The sequence below is a fragment of the Terrapene carolina genome, unplaced genomic scaffold, assembly GCF_002925995.2.
Source record: "Terrapene carolina triunguis isolate 2854851 unplaced genomic scaffold, T_m_triunguis-2.0 Scaffold30970, whole genome shotgun sequence".
In the NCBI taxonomy this organism is placed as follows: domain Eukaryota; kingdom Metazoa; phylum Chordata; order Testudines; family Emydidae; genus Terrapene; species Terrapene triunguis.
Genome location: NW_020695321.1, coordinates 11,301 through 23,319, shown reverse-complemented (window position 1 = coordinate 23,319; position 12,019 = coordinate 11,301). Strand labels below are relative to the sequence as shown.

Below are 12,019 nucleotides of genomic sequence, written 5' to 3'. Positions count from 1 at the left end.
AGCTGGCATTGACCACTGTTGGAAGACAGTATACTGGACTAGATGGACCATTGGACTGACCCAGTAAGGCTGGTCTTATGTAGTGGCCACAGTGAGTCAGGTTTTCAAACATGGGTGCCTAAGCTTTGTCCACAAAACTTGAATTTGTTCACATGGATGGGTACCTAGCTATGTGATTGCTGGCGCTGCAGACACAAGTGTTCTGCTCATGCTATTGGCCCATGTGCAGGCCTATTTTAGGTACCTATATGTGAGGGGTGGTATGCTGTGCCCCGGCCTCTTCCATGAACACAGACTGTGCTGAGTCCCTCCAAAGTGATCTCGGGATGCCCGCTCCTGAGATCCTGGTGGTAAGGGCTCTGATGACTGTTTGACCCCAATGGATGATCTTAAGTCACCTTTACTCTTGACCTTTGTTTTCTTTCTCCTCCCTCTTGTCTCTCAGGGGACTTCTGCATCCTCACCTTCTCTGTGGCTTGTACTTTCGTGTCTAGGTTCCACCAGCCCCTTTACATATATTTCCTCTTTACCTGGCCCTTCAGGTTTTGTTTCCACCCTCCTGAGCCTCCATACATGCCTTGGTGTCCCTGTTAGAAAGGGATGCCAGTCCATGCCCAGTAGAAGGCAGTGGGGCAATCCATCCACTACCCCTACATGTTTCTGCCTAAACTTTGCCTTGATTTCCAGAGTCACCTCTGCCATTGGGCAGAATTTATTGTCCCCATGTACATATTCAGTTTTGATCCTACCTCTGGGAAGTATCCAGTGGGGTTTCACTAACTCCTGCCCAATTAACAAACAGGATGAAGCTGTGTCCATTAGTCCCTTTGGTGGCTCCTCCCTACCCATACCGATATGGTAGGTACTTCCTTTTTTCTTCCCTGCCTGGGAGTCTTATCCCAGCCACAAAACTGTGCAAACCCACAGTCCATTTTAGGACAGTCTCTTTTTAGATGTCCTTCACGTCTATGTCGGTAGCACACTGTAGGACAAGCTCCCACTACAGTTCCTTGAGGCGACTCCCTCTTCTTCTTGCTGCCCTTCCCAGCTGGAGGCACTCTGGTCCTTCTCAAATCTAGTCCCTTAAACCACTGATTCACTCTGGGAATATCCGCCTCTGCAAATTCCTCTGTAACTTTAACTGTGGGGTCCAGATTAACTGGCTGGCGTCACGTAACCCATGCTCGGGTATGCTCAGGGAGACTCTGAAGAAACTTCCAGAATCATGCAGTCCATGATCTCCCCCACAGTTTGAGTATCTGGCCTTACCAATGAGTGGCTCAATCTTTTAATTTCTGTCCAAATGCACAGAAGCATAATCCCTCAATTCATCTTTCGACTCTCCATTTCTGGCAGTACTTTTCTGTGGACAGGCCCCACCTAGTCCAGCATGGCTGCCTTAATCATGTCATAATCTCTTGCCTGCTAATCACTAAGACCCATATATGTGCTTCCCCGGTTAAATAGGGTGTCAGTTGAAGGCCCCACATTGTTCTGTCCCTATGAGGTCTCACTGCTGCTCCTTTAAGAGTAATCAAAAACACATCAGGGTTGTTTGCAGGTCCCATTTTACAGAGTCTGATCTCCTGTGCCTGGTTTCCATTTCCTGTCACAGGACTGGCCAAACTTTGGAGGAGTTGTTGCCAGACCTGGGCTTGCTCCTGTATAAATTCCTGAAGGCTCTTTTGCTGTTAAACCTACCAGGCAAGCAAAGGCTGTTTTTCTGCATGGTGGGATTGTTGGAAGGTCTGTAGGGTCTTCTACACCAGCAGTTCTCAACCAGGCCGGTTTTAGGGAGTCCGCTAAGCAGGGCTGGCATTAGACTAGCTGGGGCTTAGGGCAGAAAGCTGAAGCTCTGAGCCCAGCCACGCTGGAGCCCTGAGGCCCAGCACCTGCACTAAAGCCCCGAGCCCCTGCACCCCATGAGGTTAAAAACCAGAGCCAGGAGCCCCAAACTCTGATGCCTGGCAGGGCAGAGGCCTGGAACTGGGCCATGGAGTATTTGTAGCATGTTGAGGGTGGGGGGAGGCTCAGAAACAGAAAGGTTGAGAACCCCTGTTCTACACTTCTCTTTGCTGCTTCACCATCCATTTCAGTGTTCCCTCCATCACCCGGACTGCCAAAACCTCTACACCGGCTTCTCCAACAGGCTCTCCATTTGCATAGATAACAGGGAAATCCCTGATGAGCCCCCAGCTGTGACAGAGAGGGGTGTTGCACCCCCCACATCTTCCACAAACACAGACCGCGTTGAGACTTTCTTGCTTGTAAGCACCAACATATAGTCTATTTAATCCCCCTACCAATCCATAGCACCTTTATATTGTATCTCAACTTTCTAAACTCTTCTCCAAAAGTGGGGGCTACGGTGTTTCCACTCAGAGACCTCACTTTGTCAGGCTCTCCTAGCTTTTTGTCTTTCTGTTTCTCCTAGCGTGACCAGACAGCAAGTGTGAAAAATCAGGACAGGGGGTGGGGGGTAACAGGTACCCGTATAAGATAAAGCCCCAAATATCGGGACATCTGGTCACCCAAGTTTCTTTCTCTGTCTGTTCCCCTCAAAGAGCTCCTGCCCATGTCCTTTTATACAGTTTCCCTGTTAATGGAATGATTGGTTCCTTGACTCACTAGCCCCAATCTGACCTCGTAATCAGGTACACCTCTGTCCAATTAGGCCTTCTGTGAGGAACCAAATTAGTACTAATAGTGACCAGAGTGCTGATTCAAGTGCAAACCCTCAGCTCTCTGTCACATCATATCTGGAGATATGACCCCAAAATGTCCATTAGTGATCACCACACTCTATGTCCCCAGTGTTTGGGTCCTGATCATGTATCTTTTCCATATCATTGTACTCTGCTAGTGCCCATACTCCTTGCAGAAAGGGAAAAATGACTGCAAAATTTTGTCCCTAGCAAAACTAGTCATATGAGATGTATGAGACTGAAACTTACCTCCCAGCATCAAGTCCTTCCAGGGACACTGGTGTCCAGGATATTGCCAATGGATGAACTGTCGATGAACAGCAGACCTGACAAGTAACCGGGGCTTCCTCGCTCTGTTCAGGCTGCACCTTCCTACTGATTGCTGCAGTTCTGTGCCTCTCTTTCCCCAGGCTTTCTATCCAAGCATTAGAGGCTGTGCTTTTCAAAGCTGGGAATGAGAGACTGGGGAGAGCGCTCAGGGAGCAGAGAACACGGAGTCTGCTTGAAAACCCCAAGACTCACCATGAGGGAGTGTGTCTGCTGGTGAGGTAAGAGATCTAGGAGGCATGATTTTATTCTTGGGAATCAGTAGCAAATAGAGTGGCTGAGAGGGAACCTCCAGTTTATAGCTTTGTGGGGGGTGCCCTGGGTGGAAACACACAGCTCCCATTCTTAGATATCAGTGCTGTATGCTCAGAGCAGCTGAGTTTTTGAAGTGTGCAATCTACCCCATAAGCGGTTTATTTTGTCTTCCAGTGTTCTGCTAAGAGCTGGACTAATAACACCTGAGATCTTACAGAGCCTCCTCCCCTGGGTGAATTCCCCAACAGAAAACCTCCGAGTCACCAGCACAGCTTTCCTTGCCCAGGTAAGACACAGGGCCCTGAAGAGCAGTTTCACCATTAGACTGTTGTCTCATGTTTGCCTTTCTTTCGGGAGTTGTACAGTTCAGTTCATAGGAGTAATTGTCATTTTAGATAGTAGAATGGGTCCTCCTTTATATGGAAACCTCAGAAGGAATTTCATTACACCTTTCTGAGTCATTCTCTCTCTGATATTTTTATTGCTGTCATTGCCTATGCTAGCTACACAACCATTGGTGCTGGCTGAGAGAGATACAGACAGAGTTTGAATTCCTGGACCTCTTCTGCCAAGTCCTAGTGCTGATACTAACCAACAGCTCCTGATTTTGGTTTAGCTGAGCAGATCTTCTGAATGAACCTAGTGTCCTAATACTATAAAACAAGCAACATACAAATACATTCACATCTATCTTAGGTTCTCATTACTGTAGTATCTGAGTACCTCAAAACTCTTTAATGTCTGTATCCCCACGACACTCCTGGGAGGTAGGGAAGCACAATGATTCCTATTTTACAGGCAGGGAGCTGATGCACAGAAGGGCTAAGTGACTTGCCCAGGGTCTTTGAGGGAGCAGGAAATTGAACCTGGGTCTCCTAAGTCCTGGGCTAGTGTGATAACAGCTGGACCATCCGCCCTTTCCACAGCCTTCCTCTAACATCGGCATCATATTTCCCACTTATGCTAAGCAACTATCTTAGGGGCTCATCTGGTTCTAAGAAAAACAATCGATCTGTGCCTGTGATGGGCTGTACCTGGGTTTTGAGGCTCCTTACAAGAGGCCCCGTGGTCCTACTACACCCTGCCCCAGGAAAACAGCCACAAATCTGGGTCTGTCTAGAGAGGACTCATGAAAGCAGCCAATCAGAGCCCATCAGGCTCAGCTAAAAGGAGCTGCAGGGCCTGGCAGGACCTGGAGGGGCAAGAAAGGGTGCTGCTCTCTGGCCACAGAAATTCAGGGGATAGCCAGAGTTTGATTCTGGCAGCATTTGCTTAAGCTGGATTTGCAGGAAGAGGATCCCTAAGAACTTTAACCCGGAGGTGAGGGTGAAGCTAAAAGTGGCCGGTAGGAAGAAGCAAAAATGAACTGAAATCAAGCAGTGCCTAGCTACTGTTTCCAGGGTCCATGGTTTGGAACCCAGAGTTATGGGCAGGCCCTGGTTCCCCTACCATCTACAGTGGCATAAGCCCCACGGAGGGGACAATGCTTATGGAGAGCTTGAACAAAGGGCAGAATTTCAAGAACCCAGAGTTAGGGCTGGAGACCCTAGTGAGGGCAATGGGATTGTTCTTGACTACCCCAGAAGGGGTTCATTTGGACTTTGGGATGCAGCCAGAGGCCTGAGACACAGAAGACTCACTGAGGTCGGCTGGCAGGGTGCGCCAGGGGTGAGAAAAGGACTGTGGTACCAGACCCAGTCACTAAGAGGCTCTCAAGAGGTGAGTGGATCCCTATTATAGTGCCCAAAAGGAAAGCTCCATGTTTTAAGACATTTCTCATTTGTGTGGAATAATAAAGTTACAGTGTCTTATGTGCCAAGTATCAGAGGGGTAGCCATATTAGTCTGTATCCACAAGACTGTGGCTGTAGGAGGACTCCTTGTTGTTTTTAGTGTATTCCATGTCTGCTCAAATTATATTGCCAATCTTAATGATCATATTGGGGCTAATGGACATGTTGATTTTATTTCAGCTAATGAGTGATCCCATGCTCAGGGAGAAGAAGTTCCTTAAGTCTGTCTTGAGCATCTTGGAAGAAAGGTCACATGATAGGAACAGCATTGTCCGCCAGATGGCTGTGAGAGGCCTGGGAAATGTAGTCTATGGGGCACCTGAGAAGGTAAGAGAGATTACTGAATAGAATGCAGCATAACTAGAGAAACCAAGAGAGAGTTGTTCAGAGTTTACAGAGGCTGCACAAAATGCACTAGGCCAAATTCTGCTCTCTCCTATACCCTAGTAACCTCTTTGCAGTAAATCTAGAGCAAGCTGGATCCTTTGGTAAGCTGGGCATAAGTCAACCATGTGCACTTTAATATGACCATATGTAAATGTATACATCTGGGAACAAAAAATGCAGGCCATACTTACAGGATGAGAGACTCTATCCCACGAAGCAATGATGCTGAAAAAAACTTGAGTCATGGCAGATAATCAGTTGAACATAAGCTCCCAATACAAAGTTGTGGCCAAAAGGGCTGAAATGATCCTTGGAGGTATAAACAGAGGAATCTTGAAGAAGAGTAAAGAAGTTATTTTCCCTCTGAATATGGCACTCATGTGAGCACTGCTGGAATACTGTGTCCAGATCAGGTATCCACAATTCAAGAAGGATGCTGATAAATTAGAGAGGATTCAGAGAAGAGTCGCAAGAATTATGAAAGGACTGGAAAATATACCTTTAGTGATAGACTCAAGGAGCTCAGTCTATTTAGCTTTACAAAGAGAAGGTTAAGGAGTGACTTGAGGACAGTCTATAACTACTCACATGGGGAATAAATTTTGATAATGGGTTCTTCACATTAGCAAACAAAGGTACAACAAGATTCAATGGGGAAAAATGAAGCTAGGCTGATTCAGACTGGAAATAAGGCATACATTTTTAATGGTAATTTTAATTAACCATTGGAACAATTTACCAAAGGTGGTGGTGGATTCTCTGTCACTAGCAATTTTAAAATCAAGATTGGATGTTTTTCTAAAAGATACACTCTAGTTCAAACAGAGACTATTTCGGGGAAGTTGTATGTTATGCAGGAGGTCAGACCGGATAATCACAATGGTCCCTTTTGGCCTTGGAATCTAAGTAACTAGGAATCTAATAATAGGATTACACAGGTGTATTATGGCACCAAGTTGGGCTCATTGTAGCTAGCACCTGGTCTGAAATATAGCTATAGGTCTCTGGGGGGGGGGAGACGGGGTTGATGAAATTCCCACAGCTTCATAACTGCTAAAGAAAACTTATTAGAAGTGTGATCAGTGATAAGTGTTCTTTAATGTCATATGTTTGTACAGGTGAAAAAGTACAAGAAGTTTCTTCTGGACATACTGATCGGGGCCTTACATGACATTTTCAGTTCGGAAGTCATTGGCGAGAGCATGAAAGCACTGGCCAAAGTCCTGAAGGAGCTGAAAGAGAAGGACATAGGTTCCTCCTTCAAAGACCTCACCCAACAGATCCGGACTTACTTTGACGATGTATGTAAACAGATCTCTCCAATCCCAGTTCAACCGATCTTGATTAGACTCCATTTACAATGCGTGATGTGGACTCCCTGGGCATTGCTCATGTCGGAGTGAAGAGATTTTAGGCCCAGGGAAGAGAGGTGTTTTACGGAGGAGGAGAACATTAGGAGGATGGGGATGACATCCCTGCTCCCACAGTCTCACCCTTCTATTCTTCTTTATTGCCACTGAGAACCTCAAAGAAAGTCTGAATACTAGATTAGGTAGCTAGATAACCATGAAATGGGGGTTACAGAGTACAATAGAGAGTGTTGGGCCTGTTCTATACCATTTTTATGTGAGAGGGTTGGAATGATCATTCTGTTTTGCACAGAATTTAGAGATTTCAAATTTGGGTTTTGTTCCTATTTGTGGGAACCCCTCTCCCCAAAGTTCAAAACTCTTTGTGAAACAGAATTACTATTCTCAACCTAGCTCTATTGGAAGAGTTGGCCCAGGGCAGTCTGCTCTCAGACTATCCCGGTGCTGGGAACCCAGGAAACTGGGAGCTAGAGGTGCCAGGGAGTTGCAAATTTGAGAGCCAGGACTCCCAGGGTCCCAGAAGCTGGGGGCCTGGAAGTCCACGATCCCAATCAGCCTGCTAAATTGGCTGCTACAGAGCTGGATGGGTGCACTGGAAAGACACCAGGCAAGTTTCTAAGGACCCCTACCTGGCTTCCAGAGGAATTTCATCAAAACTGAACTGTCTCTAAAATATTTTGATGAATCAGCAAATTCGAACAAAAAATTGGTTAATTACCGTTTTTCCGACTAGCTGTAGTTGGAATCACTCTACTTTAGCGTAGAAGAGATGGCTGTGCAAAGTGCATGATGTGATTGTCTCTTAGTTACTAACTTGCGGGGCTTTCTTGGCTGTAGGAGGATGATGCTCTTCGCTCAATGGCCTTTGTCCTATTTGGCATCCTGGCCCGGCTGACAAAGAGAAAATGGAAGACCTATTTTGCCGACCAGGTTAAAAAGAGCTGGGTCACACTTCTGCTGCACCTGCAAGACCCAAACCCTGAGGTTTCAATGGTAAGACCGACAGTGACTTATTTACTAAGCAAAAGGAATCTTCCTCCCAATGCCAGGGGAGCTCTGCTATTCCTGCCTGCTGTGGAGGCCCAAATTCTCCCCTCAGTTCATTGCCCTCCTGCTGAGTCAGTTCCAGCCAGGTTGGTCCATGGCTGCCTCACCAGAATCCAGGAGAGGTCATGGGTCTGACCCCGACAGGTCTCTGTTCCTGTCTGTCTCTGCACCCCAGGGCCCTGCCTCCCCAGAACAGAGAGACCACAGCTATGCCTGGTGCAGCAGCTTTCATCGGTATATCTGTTCCCAAAAGACATTGATGCTACCTCCAGGTTTCAGTTGAAGCTCTCCCGTCTATTAGTCATTCCTGCATGTTTTCTGCCAATTACATCCAGATGAATCCCTTTTTTTGATCCTGGAATAGATGAGCAGTCACGCAGATGAGTTCCCTTTGAATGAACATAGCACTCGGTAGGGAACAATTCAATGGTGTGACACTCTTTTTCAGGAATGCAGAGCTACGTTTCACCTCTGTTTCCCGTTTTTGGGACTGAAGAGACTCCAAGGTGCAATTAATGAGCACCTTGGTGGCACAGCCGAGCTGAAGCCTGAACAGCTCCAGGTGGACATTTGCAGATACCTTGTGAGTGAGCTGTTGAACTGTCTGAGATTATTGACTGGAGTGGTGGTGTAGAGGTGTGTGGGGGGGGATGTGTGATGGATAATGTAAATAACTGTAAGAGTGGGATATATGACTGAGGGTGATGGGAAATGTAAATCTGCCACAGATTCCCATTGTTCCCACTTCTACCCAGCCACCTGTTCTCTATCTTATTTACCTGTGGTTCGTAAAAGCATGTGCTGGCAGTCAAAGGGCACTTCTAGCCAGAGAGAGCTCATGTGTCCCTGATTCCCTCTAGGCCAAAGAGAATGCAGAGCTGCTGGAGAAATTGTACCAAATCACCATCATGTACTTCTATAGCAGCTGGGAAGAGATCCGGGCAGTTGCAGCCAACTTAGCTGGTGAGAGATGATGCCCAGTGTCCCTTTTGGTATTTCCATTGGGAGAGACAGAAACATTCCCACTGTGCAGCGCTGAGCTGCCATTAATCTCTCTGTGCCTCAGCTTCCCATCCATAGATGGAGATGTTAATATCCCTACCTCTCCAGTGTGGTGGATTAGTTGCTATCAAGTGCTTCGGAATCATTGCAGGGAAAGCGCGGTGCAGTCATTTAGTAGTAGAGGCAGGGACATTGTCACGTAGGGCATGGTTACACTTTGAGCTGGGTGTATAATTCCCAGCTTGATGAGACGTACCCGCACTAGTCCTGCGTGCTAAAAATAGAGAGTAGTTGCGATGGCAGGAGCAGCAGGAGGTTTAACCACCCCAAGTATGATCCCATCCAAACCCCAAAGTCTATTCTCAAGGTGGCTAGCTCCTCCCACTGCTCGTGCTGCCTTAGCTACATTCTAATGTTAGCATGCTATCGCTGTCAGAGCCAGTGTGGGCATGTCCCATTGAACTGGGAGAGATACCCCTAGATCAAAGTGCAGACCTACCCACAGTGTTGTTCAGTGCTCCTCACTGCTACTTCATCACTGGGAGGCATGCAGCCCACCTCCCCATAGCACCTGCTGTTTCAGGTTCCTGGCCATACCACCTTGTCAAGGAAGCATTAGGTTCCTCCTCTTTGGCCCTGTGCCCTCTTCACCCTAGCACACCCATGTGAGACAGGCAGGCATTGTGGCCTACATCTCACCTATCAGTCACCTTGTGAGATCCCTGCTTAGAACTCACTTATTCCTGGCCCCAGTCCTTTGCACAGACCACTAGACCAAGACACTATCTTAGTATGTCTCCAATAACTGACAGCAGTGGCAAGAGGAACACAGACTGTTTCAAGCAAATGCGTTTTATGGAAACATTCTTTTTAAAAAATGTCTCTCTCATTCTCTTCAGTGTGGACTCTAAACTGCTCTAGCATCCTCTTGCCCCACCGCTCACCCTTAGGCCCACAGTAGGAGACGCCAAAGACCTGTCTAGGGGCTGCTAATATCACTTTGTACTCAACAAGGGAAGGTTTTATTATTATTGTTGTTATTTATTTTACATTGTGTATTTAGGCATCATCGTGGAACACACAGACAGGCAGCATATGAAATGGCTGGACCTGGAATATCTGCTGATGTGTAAGTAATAAATACAGCTGAAGTCCTGCTCATTAGTGAGTTCTAAAGGAATTTAGCTGACAAGCAGCAGTAACTGATACCACTGGTGCAAAGTGCATCAGCCACACAGCAAAGGACAAATTCACTCTTGCCCAGTAGAAAGTTCGCTTTAATTTTCCCTAAAGGAGGAAGCTGCAGAAGGTGTGATATGAGTCAGTACATCTCCTGGTTGTCCTGGCAATGCCCCCTCCACAGCCAGTGCTATCCACTCTTTGGGCTTTATTGGCTCTCTGTGGACTCCCCAGGTGAGAAGAAGTTGTAGCCACTTTCTGCTACCTCAAATTTCCCACCAGCAATTTTTCTTCCAGTAGGTGCCCTGTATCATGCATAAACCAGCTTGGACCTGGCCTCTGTTAAATTCCAGGTTTATTTGAGCTCAGGCAGTGTCTCCTGAATAGAGATGGAAAATAAACTTAAAAGTGGAAGCTATTGAAACAATGGGCCTTCTTCCATTTACAGCAGAGTGGATGACTTTCTGGTAGAGTCAGGGTCTCCCCCTAGTTGAGAGCATGGAAGGGACCCAGTAGAGGAACCTAAAGCTTTGTTTGTATTGGAGAGCTGCTGTAGTATGGTATTCAGAGGTAATAAGTCTCCAGCTATTTCAGGCACAGGTGACTATATGAAAAGTGAGGCATATTCATCTCTCATGTATTTTCCATCCCAATAGAAGGACTGAGCCCAGTCTCACATTTTTCCATGTGATCATTCTGCTCAGGTAGTTCAAGGTTGTGTGATCACACTTAGCTGTGATTTGACAGTCTGTTCACTAACGTGTTGTCCTCTGTAATTTCAGCTCTCCAGGTCCTACAGAAAGACCCAAGTCCCACTGTCCAGCTGGTGGCAACTGAGATCGTAAGTGACATCTGTTCTGGCCAAGTGATTGGGGAATGAAGCGGACCGGAGATAAACAGAAGAAGGCGCTCCAGTACTATAAGGGCCCTACTGTCAATCAAACGTTAACCCCACCCCTTGCTCACCGGTCACCAGAAGTCCCACACCCATGGGGTATTACTTCCGGGGTCAAAGTGGACACATAACCAGAAGCAAGATGTGTCATGTGGCCCCTCTAAGAACTCCTCCCACTGCCCTCTACCAATCAGGAGGGGTTTCAGCCACTGGGGACCACCCCGAGAAGAGATTTGACCAACTGGGGGGAATTCTGGGGTGGGGTGACCCATCCAGAAGTGTTTCGTGTGACCCCTCTAAGAACTCCTCCCACCACTCTTTACCAATTGCGATGGGTTTTGGCTGCAGAGGACCGCCCCAAGAGGAGATTTGGCCAAAACAGGCCAGGTTCTTGGATGGGGTGAACCGCCCAGAAGAGGGTCATGTGACCCCTCTAAGGACTTCTCCCAACGCCCTCTGCCAATCAGAGTACAGAACCATCACCCCATAAGTCCCAGTACCGGGCAGAGGAGGCAATCTCTTACCAAGAAGACATGTTTTAGAAATTGTGGAAAGGCTGAGAGGAAACATGGACTCCTCTACCACCCCCGTGAGAACTTCAGACTTTGGTTTAGCCCCGAGGACCTTTGGACTTGTATGGAGAAAGTGCTACAGCAGTGACAGTTCCAAGGAGGGCCCTTTGACTCCACCGTTGATAGATACCTTGGAACCCGACCCCGAAACCCAAACCAATGAGTGTGACGGCCTCTCATTGTCCACCCCCCTAAAGTTGGAAGAGGATCATGGCTTGGGGGAGTCACCAGCGGACAAGGTGAACAGGAAAGACGTTGCTCAGGTAAATGAATGATTAAGAAGCGACAGTTGATCATGGGGGTGTAATGGGGTTAGGAATCGACCTGGCATTGCATAAATCTAAAAACAAGCAGTGGGGTGCTTACACTGTTTTTTGTCTGAAAATCTCTCAACAGCTCGTCGATATCTTTCTAGAGGCCTTTGAGAACTTACACATCGGTAGCCCTGTGGGAGTAAATATATCATGCATCAGCTGTTTTTGCTGCTG

General features: G+C 47.2%; 1 protein-coding gene across 1 annotated transcript in view; it reads left to right on the top strand.

Annotated features, from left to right (window-relative positions):
* LOC113409200 (maestro heat-like repeat-containing protein family member 2B) overlaps positions 1 to 11,794 on the top strand; it is a gene marked incomplete at both ends in the record, with an annotated part of 16,041 nt that extends 4,247 nt beyond the window's left edge. The window contains 8 exons of the mRNA XM_026662867.2: positions 3,116 to 3,253; positions 3,462 to 3,573; positions 5,260 to 5,406; positions 6,585 to 6,767; positions 7,674 to 7,829; positions 8,744 to 8,846; positions 10,847 to 10,905; positions 11,729 to 11,794. Of these exons, the coding sequence (XP_026518652.2) occupies positions 3,116 to 3,253; positions 3,462 to 3,573; positions 5,260 to 5,406; positions 6,585 to 6,767; positions 7,674 to 7,829; positions 8,744 to 8,846; positions 10,847 to 10,905; positions 11,729 to 11,794 (964 nt within the window). The remainder of the gene's footprint in view (positions 1 to 3,115; positions 3,254 to 3,461; positions 3,574 to 5,259; positions 5,407 to 6,584; positions 6,768 to 7,673; positions 7,830 to 8,743; positions 8,847 to 10,846; positions 10,906 to 11,728) is intronic.
* Positions 11,795 to 12,019: the final 225 nt, after the last annotated feature.